Here is a 21,341-nt window from a genome sequence, read left to right on the forward strand (position 1 = left end):
ACAAGAGGGAAAAACATACTTGACCTCATCCTCACCAACCTGCCTGCCACAGATGTATCTGTCCATGACAGTATCAGTAGGAGTGACAACCGCACAGTCATTGTGGAGATGAAATCCTGCCTTCACATTGAGGATGCCCGCCATTATGTTGTGTGACACAACTGCTGTGTTAAATGGGATAGATTTCGAACAGATCTAGCAACTCAAGACTGGGCATCCATGAGGAGCTGTGGGCCATCAGCAGCAGCAGAACTGTACTCGAACACAATCTGTAACCTCATAGCCCGGCATATCCCCCACTACACCATTATCATCAAGCCAAGAGATCAACACTGATTCAATGAAGAGTGCAGGATGGTATGCCAGGAGTGGCACCAGGCATACCTAAAAATGAAATGTCAGCCTGGTGAAGGTATAACGCAGGACTAGTTGGATGCCAAACAGCACATGCAGCCAGTAGTGGACAGGGCTAAGCAATCCCACAACCAACAAATCAGATATAAAATCTGCAGTCCAGCCACATCCAGTCATGAATGGTGGTGGACAATTAAACATCTCACTGGAGGAGGAGGCTCTGCAGCTACAACACTGGCATCTACCCGGCTATGTGGAAAATTGCCCAGGTATGTTCTGCACACAAAAAGCACGACAAATCCAACCCGACCAATTGCCGGCCCATCAGTCTACTCTCGATCATCAGTAAAGAAATGGAAGAGGTAATCAACAGTGCTATCAAGCAGCACTTGCTTAACAATAACCTGCTCACTGATGCCCAGTTTGGGTTCCGCCAGGGCCATTCAGTTCCTGACCTCATTACAGCCTTGGTTCAAACACAGACAAAAAGCTGAACTCCCGAGGTGAGGTGAGAGTGTCTGCCCTTGACATCGTGGTAGCATTTGACTGAGTGTGGCATCAAGGAGCCCTAGCAAAACAGGAGTCAATGGGAATCAGAGGGAAAACTCTCCATGGGCTGGAATCATACCTAACACAAATAAAGATGGCTGTGGTTGTTGGAGGTCAGTCATCTCAGCTCCAGGACATCACTGCAGGAGTTCCTCAGGGTAGTGTCCTCAGCCCAACCATCTTCATCAATGACCTTCCTTCCACCATAAGGTCCATGTGGTGTAGGTACATCCACAGTGCTTTTAGGTAGGGAGCTCCAGGGTTTTGAACTGCTGTACAAACTATGGAGCTAAGGTTTGGTATGAGCATGTCAAACATTAATAAGATAACATTCCTTGTAATAATTTCTAACCAAGTAACAACAACAGCTTGCATTTATATAGCTCTTTTAATGTATAAAGATATCCCAGGGTGCTTCACAGAGGCATAATCAAATCAATGCCAAGGCCAAAAAGATATTAGGAGAGGTGACCTAAGATGGTGGGTTTTAAGAAGGGTTTTAAGGAAGTTGGAGAGAAGAAGGGATTTACAAACAGAATTCCAGAGCATAGGATCGAGATGGCTGATCCCACATACTTGGGGCAAAGGATGAGTCAAAGGAAAGGAGAAATCTGGAGGTGGTTTTGGACTATAGCATGTTACAGAGATAGGAAAGGGCATGGCCATGAGGTATTTAAATTCAAGGATGAGAATTTTAACTTTGAGTCACTGGAAGGCAATTTAGGACTGTAAGGAGGAGTGATGGGTGAGTGGGATTTTTGCAGCATAGGCTCCGACAGCAAAGTTTTAGATGAGTTGCAATTACAGGGTGGAGAATGAGAGGCCAACCAGAGGTATATTTGAACATTCAAGTCTGGTCAGTGACAAAAGCACAGTTGAGGGCTTCAGCAGTAATTGGGCTGATGTGGGACAGAGGCAGACAATGTTGTGCATTAGCTGGTTATTCTGTTGGAAAGTATTAGAGATGAAATAGGACATAGATTGCAAGCTGTCTTCTTCAGACAAAATCAATGGCCAGCAGTAGAATGGAATCAGTGCTAAGGGTATGGAGTTTGTGTTGGGGGACAAAAACACAGCTTCAGTATTCCAATGTTTAACTGGAATAAATTGTGGCTTATCTAGAACTGCATGTTGAACTGTGTGTTGTCTGACAACACTGAAGCAATGGAGAAATTGAGAAAGATCATGGAGAGGTTCATACATTTGGAAACTGATCCTGTACCTATGGATGATGTTGCCCAGAAGCAACACATAGATGAGAAAGAACAGGGGGATAAGGATGTATGCCTGGGAGGCTTCAGAGCAACAGTGCGAGGCTCTAAGTGAAGCCAATGCTAGAGATGCTCTGGCTACAGTTGGATAGATAAGAGTGTAACCAAGCAAGAGAAATCCCACTGAGCTGGGCAGCTGAGTAGAGAGATTGAAGGAGAATGGTGTAGCCGACAATACCAAAGTCTGCAGCGAGGTCAATGAGGACAAGCAGGGATAATGCAGCTAAGTCATAGTCAGAAAAGGATGCAATTTGTGGCTTTTTTCTTTTAATTATGGAGGGTGTTGCCTTGTTCCATCATGACCTATGGTTGTTCTATGGCACCAACCTGTGACCAGTGGCTAGGCTGAATGATTCTTACTATTTAAATTGCAAATTTTCACTCACAATTACATGACAGCTCTACACATACACGCTTATAACACATAAAGCTCAAATTCCCATGGGAAAGCAGACTTAGATCATTTCTTTTTTAGTGTTGCTGAAAAAAGAGACATGTCAAAGCTTTTCATCTTGCGCACATCAGGACACTTTGCAAGAATACCAATATAAGGGGAAAACAACAATTTATACTGTATGAGACCCTTATACAGTATAAATTGTTGTGTTCTCCTTATTTGACATTCTTGCAGTGTCCTGAAGAGTGCGAGACAAAAAGCTTCGGCATTTTTCCCTTTTTCAGCAATATTCAAGTTCTGTACTATCAAACGACTATTTATTTTTTAACTGCTTCAGTTTACTTGGTGCTCCAGAGATGCAATAGACTATAAGCACTTTTATATTTAGTTTGACACTACGCTGGTGACAGGAAATTCAAGGTGAAGTACAACAGCGTTCTGGAGGGGCTCCACATAATGTATCAGATTGGAGTCAGATCAGAACCTGACCCTGGAATGGTATTGTCCCTTTTTATTTGGAAAAAGAATACGGAGAAAGAATAGGGAAATGGGATCAAGTGGATTGCTGTTCTTCTAAAAGGTAGGAGGGACCTGCCAGCTATCCTCCTTCTGCGCTATAGTTTCTGTGCATTCTATAACTCACTCTAATTAATGATAACAAGTGCAAATGGAGTGAAATTAAACAACACCTGACAAACACGGTGCAAAACGTTAGTAGTAAATCTGAAATCAGCAAGAATCTTTCCGCTAAGTCCAGGAAAGTAAGCTGAACCCAGGGCTTGAGGAGTTGGTTGTAAGCCAGTAGGTGCCGCTGTTTCTTCTCATTATCTATAGATTGCGAGCTTCTTAATTCGGGAAGAATATAAGGATGAAGGAACCTTCGTAGAGGCAGGCTAGACTTGTTGATCTCCATTAACAGACAACGGAAATAAATTAGAAAAGCCGTTCACGGACCACGACATTGTTTGGACACTGAAAAAAAAACGAACTGGATGATAAAACGTGCAGCTGGAAGCTGTGGAGGAGCGGGGCTGATATATGCTTATTTCTGCTTGGCGTTGTGTAGCCGTTTCCATCTTTAAACAGCCCACGTTAATCCAATAGGATTGTATTCCAAAACAGCAAGAGGTTTTACACAAGGTTTGTAAAAGAAATGATTCTTACATCATCTCCGGCTAATTTTAGGCTATGGACATAATCTCCGCGTTTGATGGGTTTAAAAAGATAATATTACTGTAATCATCAGGGTAAGTAACAGATGTGCATGTTTAAGACACCGGCTTTATCCACTGCAGTTAAAACGTTATTTTTTTTAAATGATCTCACTGATAATAACAGGGAACTCACATTTGTTTTTTTCTATCCAAGAAATCCAATGGCACATACAGCCATCCGGTTTATACTCGGTTGCGACCCGATTGTTAAGATAAACAATGTACTGGTAGTTGGACATACATTTACCAAAACGCTGCTTTCATTCCATTATTAGTAAGGTGAAGATTCAGAAAATCATTATGTTGGGGGGCGATTGGCGGGGGTTGAATTATTTCTTTTTCTAGCAAATTGCGCCAAATTGCACTCTTGTTCTGAACCTTACTACACGAAGCTCCATCAAAAACGATGGCGGAAATGGGTTGTCAGCTGGGGAACGTTAACATTGAGCTGGGCAACACCAGAGAGATTCTGACACATGTAAATTTCACCCACGGGGAAATCGCCGGATAGTAAAGGAACCAGGTAAAGCAGAGGAGTAAATACCTTGAAATTGTCTCTTTGAAACTTTGCCGCCACGAATTCAACATTAATGTTAATTCATAAGCAGAATTCAGAACTTAAGAAGATAAAGGAATTTGAAAGGGCAGACTTAATGATCTGCAGCTTGAGTGAGGATACAATTTTAAGTTAGTGTTCAGGGTCGAGCTTTGTCCGGGTACATTATCCTGGGTTTCAAAACACTCGCCTGCATCGCCATACTTAAACATAAATTGTCCATTTTAAAATTGCTTCCACATAAAAATGATCAATGAATGCCATCCTGGTCTTAATCACCGAATGCTGCCAATGTGACTCGGCTGCATTTGAAATCTTTTCGGACATGACTGATGAAGCAAATTAATCTTGCACAGTGGCAGTGTTGGTTTTTTTTGCACATTTTTTTTGTTGTTGCATAGTCTGGTTGCCCAAGCTAGCCAGTGTTGAGACACTTCGCAAGAAAAACAACGTGTTAGCCTCCTCACTCCCAAATGCTCGGGGAAAGAGTCGCTCCATTTGTTATTTTTTAGCAGATGCTTTGGGAGCTCCGGGGAACCGTTCTTTTCTTACAAAGCTGGGCTGACTGCATTCACAGCTAAAGCAGAGTTTAGAGGATCCACTAAAGGAAACATTCAAACTCTTGCACAATTGCAGGGGAGAAGGCCGCGTCTCCTTAAACTTGCACTAAATTCAAACGCGGATCCTGGGCTTGAGGGGACTGGAATACGTGAACGATTGTTCAGCTATCTGGAAAAAATATAAAATAGTAGTAACTTCGGTTAAGGGATGTAGGGCAGCGTGGGTCTATTATCTTAACATGGAAACTCATGGGATATCCTTGGCAATTGATAACAACTTCACTTTGGTTTTTGAAGAGGCTGCTCCAGCCACGTGGTGGTCATTCTGCAGAAATACCTTCAATTCCTTGAGGAGAAATGAGATGAAAACATTGCGGCGTCTTTGAAGAGACAGCGATCGTTTTTTTTGACGTACTTGGGTAGCCTTCAGTGTTATTTAAATATGTACATACAATCGGCTTGTAGTACCTCTGGTGCTGGGTACGTCTAACCCTTTAATGCGGCTGCTTATTGTATAAATAAAATATTTAAAACGCTGCATCGTCTGTAGCAAGACCACATCTAAAAATAAATAAAATATGCCTTTAGAAGTAATTTAAAATGCAGAAGCTCTCCGGTGGCGGTATCTCTGCAAGGCAGTATCGTGCATTTTAATGTATAGCCGATCTTTATTGCAGTTTATATATTACAGATACAGGCTGCTGTTGAACGAGGGTGAAATACAAAACAGCAAGTTGGTAGTTTATGAGTGGAAACCAAATTGCAATGTTCCTGAGATCCAGCTACATTTCGGGCTGAATTCTAGAGTTCCTGTCAGTAAATACACAGCAGCAGATTTTTTTTTTAAGCAAGATCAGGTGTAAATTCACAAGAAGCAAATAGGACTTTGTCTCTTGACTCAGAGTTTGCAGAGCCTGTTATCTGCAAAAGCATGATCGCTATATTAGAATGATGCCATTTGTTGATGGGGATAAGTTGAAGAGTTCTGGGTTTCTCGGCGGGGGGGGGGGGGGGGGGGGGGGCGGCAGTGGTGTAATCCCCTCTCGGTGGCTGCTGCCCTCTAGGTTCTGTCTGTCGCTGTGCTGCAGTTCAGCTCCGGCATGTGGACAGCGCTCACTGGCCTCCTGCAGCGACGCGGCTCTAGCCATTGGGAGCTCGCCTGCTCAGAAAGAAATCTGTCCCTTGAGCAGATTAAATGAGCTATTTGTTTCACTGATTAATGGATAAAGCACCGCACCCGCACTACCTGACACTGCGTTAGAGATGCACTTGCTCTGTTTTGTAGGTCATTTGGATCTGAGAAACTATTTGGATCTCACTACCAAACACCTTTGTTTCCCCAGCTTCGAGAATGGATGCAAAAGCGGCCAGATGAAAATCCTGCACTGAGTTCTGACACCCGGGCAGTTCGTGTGATTATATATTAAATCCAGCCTTCCTGAAGAAAACTGGAAAAATGCCCGCGGGAATAAATAGAGGGGAATCTCGGTCGACCAACTCCCTGCCTCCAGATCCCATGGAGATCATCAGGAGCAAGACTTGTTCCAGAAGAGTAAAACTGAATGTTGGGGGACTTGCACATGAAGTACTTTGGAGAACCTTGGACCGGTTGCCGCGGACGCGACTGGGTAAGCTTCGAGATTGCAATACTCACGAATCCCTTATGGAGAGCTGTGATGATTACAATTTGGAGGGAAACGAATACTTTTTTGACCGTCATCCCGGGGCTTTTACATCTATTTTGAATTTTTATCGCACGGGCAAGTTGCATATGATGGAAGAGATGTGCGCCCTGTCCTTCAGTCAGGAGCTTGACTACTGGGGAATAGACGAGATCTACCTGGAGTCCTGCTGTCAGGCCAGGTATCATCAGAAAAAGGAGCAAATGAACGAGGAACTGAAACGAGAAGCTGAAACCTTGAGGGATCGAGAGGGAGAAGAGTTTGATAACACCTTCTGTGCAGAAAAAAGGAAGAAACTATGGGACCTTTTAGAGAAGCCTAGCTCCTCGATGGCTGCCAAGGTAATCACCATTTGGTAACCTTACTGCACGCTTTTTGAATTCCAAAATAAATATTATATTCAACCTAAAATATAATTCAAGACAAGTAGTTTTTAAAGATTCCATGATATATGGAATGCATTGCAGTTGTTTTGAGGATAAAATGATAATTAGAGTAAATCTAGATTGACAGACAGTTCATCTAACATAATCTGTAATAGAATATTATGCTGTGAGATGTTATTGTTTCCAAAGAAATAAAAAGCAAAGTAGATACCATAGCTATCCCAAATTTAAAAATATGCAACATATTTTTTAAATTATTGTAATTAGTTATTTGCAGGATTCGGTCAGACTTTTAGATTGCACCTGTTTGGTTAAACAACACTTAACATCTTCTCTTCACCACAAGTCCTTGCACAAGACAGCGATTTGATTTTTTTAAATGGAGGAACCAATTTATGCAGCTGAAACTCACAATACCCTGTTGTGCACTTTGCATGTTTAAATGATTTGTTAAATTATTTTATGTGGGCAAGCAACTCATGCTTGAAATGACTTTGTAAAATGTTTTGTATCACGATTGGCAGTGAATTTCAATGAGAGTGCGTTCATTGTCCTTTGTGAAGGGATCTAGCTTGGGTTGCTCCAACCTTGTTTGGGTAACTCCTGTTTGAAAGGATTTTCTAGCATTATTCTGGTAAGAATATTTAGAGAAGTTTCTTGAACTTGGAGAGGAATAGAAGTATCTAATGCAATGTCCTCCGTTTCAATGTTTGCACCATGATGGCATTGTATTTTCCATTTATTGTCAAATATATTGTAATGAGATGGCTAAATAGCTGAGTGAGGACTAATGAAATTAATATTAGTGATGGCAAACTAAACTCATGAGAATGGATGATTTGGTGGCCATATTAATCTTGTGCTCTACAACATGCAACTTCACTTTGGGCAAAAGCTAATCCAATGCAGAGGATAACCGAAGGCCAGTGAATTATTGGGATGATCACTGTATTGTCTAAGAATAAGTTATTTAAATTGTGTATAAATTCAATCCTGTGACTTGTTTGATTAAATGATTCCATTTCTGTGTATCAAACTGTTATTTCAAAGCTAAAGCATAAATAGTGTGAAAACATCAGCATAAACTTCAGTTTTAGAGCATCAAATAAATCCCCTGATCAGGTGCAACTCAAACCTACTAATGAATTTGAAGTGCCTGGAGTACATTGCTACTAGTATGTTGCAAATTGGGTTGCAATACTGTATGCTGATGCGCAGGCAATGTCAAAAAGTCTTTTTTTAAATAAATCAGATAGACAATCAATGATGGTGATCATTAATTTAAAATAATAATTAACACAGTGGAAAGTATAATAAGGAAGACATATTATTTACCCTCTCAAATATTTAATTAGTGACTACTCATTCAACCAGTAGTAGTAATACCTTAGTTTTCAATAATAGCCATTCAGAAAATAAGATGGAATATAATACAAAATTATCTATTAGCTCATCAAGCCTGCTTCTCCCGTGAACCAGGTACAATTTGCCCTGGGATGGGCACGATTCTGTATAGTTAGGTGAGACAATTTCCTCTGAAGGAAATCTTCAGGACCCCCAAAAGTAACTGAATGAAACTCCAGGCTATCCATCAGACCCCACAACTTATATATATTTTCATTATTGACAGCTTTGTTTTCTCTTGCATGGCAATTTGTCGAGTCCAGTGTAATAATAGGACAAAAGTGGTAGCATTGAGCAAAGTTGAATTAGGCAGAGATGAAAAAAGGTTCAACTGGGGCTTCAGTTCAATTCAGCCAGATGGTACTTGTCTAGGAGCTTAAACTATAAGACCATAAGACATAGGAGCAGAAATTAGGCCATTCAGCCCATCGAGTCCGCTCCGCTATTCAATCATGGCGGATAAGTTTCTCAACCCCATTCTCCCGCCTTCTCCCCGTAACCTTTGATCCCCTTACCAGTCAAGAACCTATCTATCTCGGTCTTAATTAGTATGAAGCAATATTAAGTCATGTGTAATTACTGGTGTGAAACAGACTTACTACTGTAACAGTTTATAATGTCATTGCTTATCATCAGTTTTCAAAACATCAAACTATCCCATCTATATTTTTATAACTCATTACATTTATACCTTCATTAGGACAGATTGTGCAGTTTACCACAATTGCATATAAGCAGTTTTACATCCAGCCTGGGCCGTCTGATTTATCCTGTGACCAATATTATGAATGTATTCATAAATAAATATTCAACATTTTAGTTAATGCTTTTATTCTTTCGTACCTATCAACAAGTTTATTGCTGGGCTGTGTGTGTGTACAGGCATATCTCTCCGTCTGTCAGTTTATCTGCCTCTCCCTTGTTTAATTTATATCCTTACACCACACCTTCTTCTTTGTTGATTTACCTTGAAAATGTCATTTTTTCATTTGTGAGTTCTAAGTTTATCGTATCTGTACTTTATAGAATCATGTTAAGCTTACCTAATATTGTACTTAATTGCATTCTAACTCATTTAAAGGAAAAAGTTTTATAGGAGAACATATTGCTGCAGCAGTGTTATGTAAGTAGATTTGTTTTTGTGGAACTTTCAGTGTGGACATAATTATAACAGACTTGAGGACATCAACATTTAGATATTCTCAAAGAAAAATGTACAATCGCAAGGTGGATCGTTAATATCTAAGAGATATCTTGGAAAGTGTTTGAGGAAACGCTGCATATGCCTGTGATTTATTACATGTGTATCAAAGGTCATGTTTGCCAAATAAATGTCTAGCTCTGATCTATACTTGAGATAGATTGATGTTCATTCGCTATAACTTCATCTTCCAGAATATACTGAGCACAACAAAGTAGATTTCACAGCTTTCCTGTGCTCTTGATCTGAGCAGTCCCTGCTGTTTAGGTTAATGTTCTGCAGATTTTCCTGATTTCCTGATTGTTTTTTCTAACTAGGTTCTGGCACAATTTAATTACAACATAAATCAGTAAAATCAATTAAAACATACATAATAACTAATTATTTATTGCAACTGTAAAAAACATAAAAGCAGTAATTTTAATCTAAGAAAAAAATGGTATGGTATATCAGTGCAGCCTTAAATGCCAAACTTAAAGTTTAAACTTACCTTCAGCAACAGATGCATTGCATTTGAAAGCTTTTAAAACCCTGGTCAATATAGAGAGTAACTCTCAATGGAACAAAATAATTTGTTGAATAGCAAATATTTCCAAATGAAATAGGGCTTTATAAGTTTACAACTTTCAAAGCAAGGTGTTGTAAAGTATATTTTGTGTGAAGGTACAATATCATCATATTGTGGAGTGTACCACAGTGAGTGTGCTCTTAGGGGAGTGATTCAATTCACACTCTGAATTTTAGTTAATTCTGAACGGTGCTGAGCAGGCAGTTGCTGTTGGTGGCATGGCATTTACATGCAGGGATAAGGGGAGAATTAGACGGGACAGTTATGGCAGCATAGGCACCACTTGGTTCTCCTGGTGACGAGCTGTGGGTCCCTGGTGGTATCCTGGAAGCATGGCTTGTCTCCACACTTTGCATCAGAAGTGTGATAAATTAGGCAATCTTAAAACAAGCAGAATTAGAAAGACTAATATGGAAGACCGAGTCAGCACTGATATCAAGATAAAAACAAAAAACTGCGGATGCTGGAAATCCAAAACAAAAACAGAATTACCTGGAAAAACTCAGCAGGTCTGGCAGCATCGGCGGAGAAGAAAAGAGTTGACGTTTCGAGTCCTCATGACCCTTCAACAGTTCTTCTCTCTTTTCTTCTCCGCCAATGCTGCCAGACCTGCTGAGTTTTTCCAGGTAATACTGATATCAAGACTCTGTTTGTGTTTAGGTTAATATTTATGTGAGAGATGCATTGTTTTAATGTTAAGACAAATAAATTGTTGATTGTAAAGAGTGAAATTATAATGATGTCTCTCATTTTTGTTGGCAGTATTCTACCTTTATTTAGGTTAATATTCCACATATTTTCTTGATTTTTTTTTCTAATTAGGTTTTTGACAAAACAATTACAATATAAATTAATAAAATACATTTAAACATATATAGTAAACAATTATTTATTACAAACTGTAAAATGCATAAAGCTACAAACTAATTATAATTCTGAGAAAAATTAGTATGGTACATCAATATAGTCTTAAATGCCAAATCAATGGACTACATTTTAGGTTTATAAGCCTATGGTTGAAAAGTTTCATCAAACCACTGTGTAAAACTTGCTAATGTTTCAGTTGATGATAGTAGCAAGCATTTATCCCTTAACCAAGATCACACAAAACAGATTAGCTGATCATCCTTCTCATTGTTGTTGGTGGGATGTTATTTTGCTCAAATTAATTGCTGTACACAACATGCATTCCTGCATAATAACAATGTTACAAATGAAAAAAACAACATTTTCAAAATAGTTTATGAGAAGTGCATTGAAATATTTCCCAGAGACATGATGAGATTTTTTATACATGTAGATTTTTCAAGCTATGTGTTATATGTGTTGAGTACAGAAGGTTTGCCCCATTGTGTGCTTTGTACTTAACAACTGTGCTGTTAGGTACTGTTAGGATTGTTATCACAGTATGTTAGGTTACTATTGTCATAGTGAGCTATGATGACATGTACTATTTGAGGCAAAGATAGAATTGGGTTGGGCCCAATAAATTGTTAGGTGATACATCACAAGAGACATAAATGATGGCTGTTAATAGTCGTCAGTACTTTATAATTTTTTCTACTGTAGTTATGTGGTGCAGAACTAATAAAAATGGGATATAGTATGTTGAATCTCCTAAACCTTCACACAAATAACTAAATAAGATAAACTTGTGTTAACTGATCAAACTAAAACCAGTTAATCCTATTCACATTTTACATTATGGTATGATGCAATATTTTCACTCTATTCCACAAAAAGGAATTCATTTTTTATACAAAAGCACAATACTGAAGATGCTGGAAATCTAAAATCAAAACAGAAAATGCTGGAAATATTCAGCAGGTTTGGCAAAATCTGTGGAGAGGTGAACAGAGCTGGGATTTTCCAGCTCCACCGGGGTGGGTTTCCACACGGAGGATGACGCTAGCCATTCGAATCTGCCGGCGGGAGGGGTGGAAAATCCCACCCAACATTTCAGGTTGAAGACTTTTCATCACAATTTGGAAAAGATAGAGGTACTACAGGTTTTAAGCAAGTACAGAGGCTGGGAAAAGGGGGAGGCAATTTCTGTGATTGGATGGAAAACAGGTGAAATTAAATGACAAAAGGGATGATGGTGTAAGGAAAAATGAGATAGTAAGGGGGCAAGTAAATTAACAAAAGATGGGTCCAGGGAAGATGTAAATAGGAATAGCAGAGTCTTGACCAACGGCTGCCATCTGAGAAAATGAGGGTAGAGATTGTAAACTGAAATTGAGCTCAATGTCGCAAATATCGGGAGGCTGTAGAGTGCCAAACCAAAAAATGAGGTGCTGTTCCTCGAGCTTACATTGAGCTTCACTGGAACAGGTGAAGGATAGAGAGGACAGATGAGAGTGGAGCAGAGAATTAAAATGATGGTGATTGGAAGCTCGGAGTCACGCTTGCGAACTGAATAGAGATGTTCTGCAAAGCAGTCATGTAATCTCATTCCTGTCCACTATAGAGGGTACCACACCATGAACAGTGAATACAGTACACCAAATTGGAAAAAGTGGAAGGAGTGTTTGCCACCCTGAACAAATGGGAAGGGAGGAGGTAAAGGGCATGTGTTACAATCCAGCGCTTACATGAGAAGGTGCAGTGGGACAGGAAGGTGCGTTGGAAGAGTACACTAGGGCAAATGTTCCCAAAGTGTAGGTTGGGACCCTGGTATGATTTCAGAAGTCACAATTTGGGCAGCAAGCTCCCCCACCTCCAATCAACAATGAGGAGACAACCTGCTTCAGAGGCTCTGGAAAATGCAGTTGACTGGTCAGTGGAAGAAAAAATGTTGAGATAGGAAAAAATCAGTTCTGTGGGGTAAAACATTGGGTCTCCTATGACAGTCTTACTAGTGGACCTTGACAAGAAAGTAGAAAGAGGCTGTATGGAATTGGGGAACTATGAGGCTGGAGGCAATGGATGCAAGATATCCAAAGGAGGTGAGGTCAGTGACAGTCTAGAAAATGATGGCTTGATGTTTGAATTTGAAGTCATGATCCAAGGAAGGTGGGAGGAAGCATTAGAAAGTTAGCATCCAGCCTACACTAGGTAGGGAGTGAAAACACATTTTTTCATCAGGCTGGTGGCTAAAAAAATATTTTGCCCAATTTATCCTTTAAACAATAAATAATTTAAAATATAAACCACTACAGTTCTGAACTTCAATTTTGGATTAAGATTGACAGGGGGAGAGTCTAGGCCTCAACCTGGCCAATAGCAACCAGCGGAGGTAGGTTTGCCAAACAGCAATAGCACCACCTTTGTTTGCAGGCTTAATATTTGCAAGGTGCTGCAAATTCAGAAGTTAGAGTGGATGAGGGGAGCAGAGAAATTGAGAGGGCTAATGTCATGCTGGCGATGTAAAGATCTATAGAGGGAAAGAGGCTGGAGGGAGAGGTCCAGATGGAACGAGATTTCTTAAGATGGAAGAAAGCGTCTGCTGTGAGGGGGAAGACTCCTGGTCAGTGAAGTGGATGCAGAGGCAAAGGCAAAGAGCTGACCTTCATGTTGAGCTTGAAATTCATTGATGTACGGATGTAAGGAGTTGAAGCTGAGGCCTTTACTCAGGACTGATCATTCAGGTTTGAGAAGGGAGGACCAGAAGGAATAGTGAAAACACAGCATGGGGTGAGTTTGGAAGAAGGGTTGGGGTCAGAGAAAATTGAAGGAGAAGGATCAGTTAACTTGTTACGTTCCATTTAATTTCATGTTGAAACCTCCTGAAGAATATGATATATCATCCCTTCATATAATTAGATGACAGATATGTGTTTATGCTAACAGATTTTCCTGATTGTGTTGTTTTTATTCCTAAAAGTTCAAAACAAATATGACCAGAGTGGAATATTTCTTGCACTTACGTTACCGGAGCAGTTCCTGCTGATGATTGATGAGCCAGAGGAACCTCAGTGTGCACTCGTTTTTGCCAGCATTCTGGAGATCCTATGTGGAGTTGCAGTATGTTTGCAAACCTGCAGCTGACCTACATTCTGTGTTATTAGTCTGACTTATCTATTAGTTCAGTTAAAACTGGTCACTGTGTTAGGAGAAACATTAATTTTCAGCTCCAGGAGAAATTGGTTTGTTTAAACACTGCTTTGGGATCATTTCAGTATGTATTTTGCAATGTAATAGAACTTCTCCAATGAAATGCCACTTACGGAATACTCTGCAAAATTACCATTATAGTGATTGTGATTATTAGTAGTACAACTTAGACAAAGGTACATTCTCAGTAAATCCTTGGTTGTAAACTCCTAATTCCATCTCGCTTTTTGAAATCACATGTGCCTATTATGTCATGCGTATTTGGTATTTTGTAAGCTTTTGTGAAATTCAGTCTTTATTGCAGCAGCAGTTAAGAATTGACAAATTATAATTTTGATGAGCTTAATTCCATCTCGGTAGTGAAGCCTAAAGTTGGATTTTGTGACAGGTGGTGGGGGCAGCAGTCAATGGAATTAAACTGGTGACTTTATTGTTTACAAAAACAGAATTACCTGGAAAAACTCAGCAGGTCTGGCAGCATCGGCGGAGAAGAAAAGAGTTGACGTTTCGAGTCCTCATGACCCTTCGACAGAACTGTCGAAGGGTCATGAGGACTCGAAACGTCAACTCTTTTCTTCTCCGCCGATGCTGCCAGACCTGCTGAGTTTTTCCAGGTAATTCTGTTTTTGTTTTGGATTTCCAGCATCCGCAGTTTTTTTGTTTTTAACTTTATTGTTTAGTCTGACAAGGATAAGCCATCTGATCTTTAGTTTTTGTTGATGATTCATGTTAATGTAATAAAGAAAACTAATGGCAGTATTTAGCATTAATGTCCAAATTCTTCCAAAGTAACTTACTTTCTATCAGCACATGCATGGTTGTTTGAATCATCATTCACTTAACTCAGTTATATTTATAATATTACTTAAAGTGATTATAAATTAGTGCCTTATTGCAGAATTTGAAAACAGTTGCAGTGAATGTGATTTTTTAAAAATAAATAAATTATATACCTGTCTTTTGCATATAGAAGCCATCATCATGTCTTACTTAATGGCAAGGATCTAGGATGTTGTTTTATTATCATTTTAATGATGGAAAATGCAAAGTATTGCAGTATCCTTTCTGACACAGTTTGGAAGCTGCCTTCGTTTTGCTCTGCTTTAGATCTTAGGCTTTGAATGGTTTAGTAAAACTTTTGGATTGAGTAGATGGAGGAAAGGAAAGCTATTGGGTATAGTATTTTTCCAATGTTCTCTGCTCTTGAAGGTGCCAATTCATACTGTGAAATGACTCCCAAGGTGCAGGGTGGCCTTTAATATCTGATCCAAATTCTTCATGTATGAGTTGAACAGTGACATTCAACAGGGCCATTTAACTGTGGGGTTATTATCTATTCCTGTTCTCCTCTGACATCTGCACACATTTATTTCCCAACAGAGGTGTTAGCTAGCCTTTGGGTTGGGAATTCTGGATGATTTGCCCCTTTGTAGCCCAGAAGACTGAGGCCAGTTGTACTGCTTCTAACCTTCCCAGCTGAGATTAGTTTGTTCGGCATAGATTCAAAATTGGAACCTTCTAAATTCTATAAGTTGTGTGCTGCCTTTACCAACTGAAGCTATCTGGTGGTTTTTTAAATTCACAGCATGTTCAGCTATTAAGTCAGACAATTTTTCTCAAATTCTGCATTTGCCACATTATGGCTAATTTTAGCTGTGTGTCAATGCCTGGAAACATTTATCAAGTTGACAGCAATCTTATTCACTCATAGTTCTTTGTAACTCCATATTGCTTAGCTCCTGTTTATTTATATTTTAGAACCCAATGCTGTCATACAAAAATACTAACGTTAAAGACGGTTTATTACTTATATCATTAATCAATTATAAGCAGGAAACACGGAAAGCTACAAAAATTGCTTTGATAAAGTATACATATAAAATGGTTGATCAGTTTGACTTGTGCATCATTTTTGTGATTAATTAATACTAAGGCAAACTGCATTTTATAATTTTTAATTCCATGTGCGCCTGCTTGCTTTACTTGCTATGTATGATACAACTTTATTTAGTTAACAGTTTATGTTTGTGACTGAAGAACTTTAACTAAATATAAACCTGTACGCTCTGAGCATAAGTAATCAGAACAAGCTTTACCAGCAAGAGCTACTCAAAACTGGCTGCTCGTAATAAAACCAAGCACTGAAATACAACACCGAACTTTCACCAGGTACACATTGGTCAAAATGTCAATTTAAGAGCACAAACCGTATTCAGGTTTCGGTGCTCACTGAAGTGTGCATAATTTTATTCGTGCAGTGTGGCCATTAAGTTGAGAAACAAATTAGCATTGTGTATATAGTTGCATATTTTGGCTTGTAAACAATTCCATCTGCCACTAACAAACAGCTACTTTTTGTGGAACTGAAATTAGACTCAATTTTAGAAACATGATTTGAATATCTTGTCCAACTATAATTTGCATTTGAATTACTATGATTGGGTTTTCTGTATCCAACCGGAAGCCATAATAAGTTTTTGAAAAGCGTGTTTACACAGCGAAACATATAATGAATGTGTATATACTTGAGGTGTTAATGCCACATTAATGCTATTTAATCAACTTGTGTCTGATACAGAGTATTTTTTTATGTGTATGGAGAAAATAATAACTATTTAAATATCCACTTTTACTGTGGATGTGTTTACCTCCCTTGGCTGTCAACTGGCTTATCAACATCATGGAAAAACTCAGCAGGTCTGGCAGCATCGGCGGAGAAGAAAAGAGTTGACGTTTCGAGTCCTCTTGACCCTTCGACAGAACTTGAGTTCGAGTCCAAGAAAGAGTTGAAATATAAGCTGGTTTAAGGTGTGTGTGTGGGGGGCGGAGAGAGAGAGAGAGAGAGGTGGAGTGGGGGTGTGGTTGTAGGGACAAACAAACAGTGATAGAAGCAGATCATCAAAAGATGTCAACAACAATAATACAAAAGAACACATAGGTGCTAAAGTTAAAGTTGGTGATATTATCTAAACGAATGTGCTAATTAAGAATGGATGGTAGGGCACTCAAGGTATAGCTATAGTGGGGGTGGGGAGAGCATAAAAGATGTAAAAAAATAAATAAATTTTCTCTTTTTATAATGGAAATAGGTGGGAAAAGGAAAATCTATATAATTTATTGGAAAAAAAAGAAAAGGAAGGGGGAAACAGAAAGGGTGTGGGGATGGGGGAGGGAGCTCACGACCTAAAGTTGTTGAATTCAATATTCAGTCCGGATGGCTGTAAAGTGCCTAGTCGGAAGATGAGGTGTTGTTCCTCCAGTTTGCGTTGGGCTTCACTGGAACAATGCAGCAAGCCAAGGACAGACATGTGGGCAAGAGAGCAGGGTGGAGTGTTAAAATGGCAAGCGACAGGGAGGTTTGGGTCATTCTTGCGGACAGACCGCAGGTGTTCTGCAAAGCGGTCGCCCAGTTTACGTTTGGTCTCTCCAATGTAGAGGAGACCACATTGGGAGCAACGAATGCAGTAGACTAAGTTGGGGGAAATGCAAGTGAAATGCTGCTTCACATGAAAGGAGTGTTTGGGTCCTTGGACGGTGAGGAGAGAGGAAGTGAAGGGGCAGGTATTGCATCTTTTGCGTGGGCATGGGGTGGTGCCATAGGAGGGGGTTGAGGAGTAGGGGGTGATGGAGGAGTGGACCAGGGTGTCCCGGAGGGAGCGATCCCTACGGAATGCCGATAGGGGGGGTGAAGGGAAGATGTGTTTGGTGGTGACATCATGCTGGAGTTGGCGGAAATGGCGGAGGATGATCCTTTGAATGCGGAGGCTGGTGGGGTTATAAGTGAGGACAAGGGGGACCCTATCATGTTTCTGGGAGGGAGGAGAAGGCGTGAGGGCGGATGCGCGGGAGATGGGCCGGACACGGTTGAGGGCCCTGTCAACGACAGTGGGTGGAAAACCTCGGTTAAGGAAGAAGGAGTACATGTCAGAGGAACTGTTTTTGAAGGTAGCATCATGGGAACAGATGCAACGGAGGCGAAGGAACTGAGAGAATGGGATGGAGTCCTTACAGGAAGCGGGGTTGAGGAGCTGTAGTCGAGATAGCTGTGGGAGTCGGTGGGTTTGTAATGGATATTGGTGGACAGTCTATCATCAGAGATTGAGACAGAGAGGTCAAGGAAGGGAAGGGAAGTGTCAGAGATGGACCACATGAAAATGATGGAGGGGTGGAGATTGGAAGCAAAATTAATAAATTTTTCCAAGTCCCGACGAGAGCATGAAGCGGCACCGAAGTAATCATCGATGTACCGGAGAAAGAGTTGTGGAAGGGGGCCGGAGTAGGACTGCAACAAGGAATGTTCCACATACCCCATAAAGAGACAGGCATAGCTGGGGCCCATGCGGGTACCCATAGCCACACCTTTTATTTGGAGGAAGTGAGAGGAGTTGAAGGAGAAATTGTTCAGCGTGAAAACAAGTTCAGCCAGACGGAGGAGAGTAGTGGTGGATGGGGATTGTTCGGGCCTCTGTTCGAGGAAGAAGCTAAGGGCCCTCAGACCATCCTGGTGGGGGATGGAGGTGTAGAGGGATTGGACGTCCATGGTGAAGAGGAAGCGGTTGGGGCCAGGAAACTGGAAATTGTTGATGTGACGTAAGGTGTCAGAGGAATCACGGATGTAGGTGGGAAGGGACTGGACAAGGGGAGAGAGAAGGGAGTCAAGATAACGAGAAATGAGTTCTGTGGGGCAGGAGCAAGCTGAGACAATCGGTCTACCGGGGCAGTTCTGTTTGTGGATTTTGGGTAGGAGATAGAAGCGGGCCGTCCGAGGTTGGCCGACTATCAGGTTGGAAGCTGTGGGAGGGCTCCCCAGAGGAGATGAGGTCAGTGACAGTCCTGGAAACAATGGCTTGATGTTCAGTGGTGGCGTCATGGTCCAGGGAGAGGTAGGAGGAAGTGTCTACACTAACGACTACAGCTCCTCACACCCCGCTTCCTGTAAGGACTCCATCCTATTCTCTCAGTTCCTTCGCCTCCGTCGCATCTGTTCCAATGATGCTACCTTCAAAAACAGTTCCTCTGACATGTCCTCCTTCTTCCTTAACCGAGGTTTTCCACCCACGGTCGTTGACAGGGCCCTCAACCATGTCCGGCCCATCTCCCGCGCATCTGCCCTCACTCCTTCTCCTCCCTCCCAGAAACATGATAGGGTCCCCCTTGTCCTCACTTATCACCCCACCAGCCTCCGAATTCAAAGGATCATCCTCCGCCATTTCCGCCAACTCCAGCATGATGTCACCACCAAACACATCTTCCCTTCACCCCCCCTATCGGCATTCCGTAGGGATCGCTCCCTCCGGGACACCCTGGTCCACTCCTCCATCACCCCCTACTCCTCAACCCCCTCCTATGGCACCACCCCATGCCCACGCAAAAGATGCAATACCTGCCCCTTCACTTCCTCTCTCCTCACCGTCCAAGGACCCAAACACTCCTTTCATGTGAAGCAGCATTTCACTTGCATTTCCCCCAACTTAGTCTACTGCATTCGTTGCTCCCAATGTGGTCTCCTCTACATTGGAGAGACCAAACGTAAACTGGGCGACCGCTTTGCAGAACACCTGCGGTCTGTCCGCAAGAATGACCCAAACCTCCCTGTCGCTTGCCATTTTAACACTCCACCCTGCTCTCTTGCCCACATGTCTGTCCTTGGCTTGCTGCATTGTTCCAGTGAAGCCCAACGCAAACTGGAGGAACAACACCTCATCTTCCGACTAGGCACTTTACAGCCATCCGGACTGAATATTGAATTCAACAACTTTAGGTCGTGAGCTCCCTCCCCCATCCCCACACCCTTTCTGTTTCCCCCTTCCTTTTCTTTTTTTTCCAATAAATTATATAGATTTTCCTTTTCCCACCTATTTCTATTATAAAAAGAGAAAAAGAAAAAAAAAATTATTTATTTATTTATTTATTTTTACATCTTTTATGCTCTCCCCACCCCCACTATAGCTATACCTTGAGTGCCCTACCATCCATTCTTAATTAGCACATTCGTTTAGATAATATCACCAACTTTAACTTTAGCACCTCTGTGTTCTTTTGTATTATTGTTGTTGACATCTTTTGATGATCTGCTTCTATCACTGTTTGTTTGTCCCTACAACCACACCCCCACTCCACCTCTCTCTCTCTCCGCCCCCCACACACACACCTTAAACCAGCTTATATTTCAACTCTTTCTTGGACTCGAACTCAAGTTCTGTCGAAGGGTCATGAGGACTCGAAACGTCAACTCTTTTCTTCTCCGCCGATGCTGCCAGACCTGCTGAGTTTTTCCAGGTAATTCTGTTTTTGTTTTTGTTTTGGATTTCCAGCATCCGCAGTTTTTTTGTTTTTATCAACATCATCATTGGGCACATGATTATATCTAATCCTATGTCACAGACAATTTTAAGGTGTAACCTTTTATTGCCCATGAGCATTTATATTTGTATGTGAGTGTGTGTGTTTTCTTACTCTTGGAGTGAGTACATCAATTTTAAATAAGACAGCAGCAAGCCTTTTGTATTTAAAAAGGAACAAGTTTAGTTTATTTTTCACACCCTTGCCCTGGAGGTTACTAAAGGAACTACGTATCACTCATTCTCTTACTCATACCCTTAGAAACACACACCAAACCTAGGTACAGATGAAGATAAAACAATAATTACAAAAATGGAATGGATCTCAATCCCTGTTTCGATGCAGGCCTGTTATTTCATAGTTGCAATGTTAGATTGGCTGAAGGGAAGGCTTTGAAATTGCAGAGATGCCGCAGCAGTTGTGATGGCTCCCATTGTCCATCTCCAGAAGGTTGGTTTTCTCAGGTAAACTTGAAGATGGAACGAGGGAGCTGAGAGGGGGTAGGTTCTTTATTTCCCTTTCAAGGAACTGTGATGTGGCCCTTTTTAAGCCTGGTTGATTACAGCCTTTCGATGGCTGTGCTTGTTGGTCCCTCCCTCCCTGACTGATGAAGTTCTATCATGGAGTTCTGTCTGCTTGTAGCAGTTTTCTGTATTTTAATAAGGAGTAAAGGTGTCCACTATATCATGTGACCATATATCAGTGTCAAGTCATGGTCCAAATAAGGCACTGTGGTAACCCCATTAGGCAGTTGAATTCTTTCTCCCACCTGTGGCTTCAGAACACTGAAACCTTTTTTTT

General features: G+C 41.0%; 1 protein-coding gene across 1 annotated transcript in view; it reads left to right on the top strand.

Annotated features, from left to right (window-relative positions):
* Window positions 1-6,345: 6,345 nt before the first annotated feature.
* Window positions 6,346-21,341, top strand: part of kcnb1 (potassium voltage-gated channel, Shab-related subfamily, member 1) — a 331,186-nt gene continuing 316,190 nt past the window's right edge. The window contains exon 1 of the mRNA XM_041205454.1: window positions 6,346-6,924. Within this exon, the coding sequence (XP_041061388.1) occupies window positions 6,358-6,924 (567 nt within the window). The 5' untranslated portion in view covers window positions 6,346-6,357. The remainder of the gene's footprint in view (window positions 6,925-21,341) is intronic.

The sequence above is a fragment of the Carcharodon carcharias genome, chromosome 14, assembly GCF_017639515.1.
Source record: "Carcharodon carcharias isolate sCarCar2 chromosome 14, sCarCar2.pri, whole genome shotgun sequence".
NCBI lineage: Eukaryota > Metazoa > Chordata > Chondrichthyes > Lamniformes > Lamnidae > Carcharodon > Carcharodon carcharias.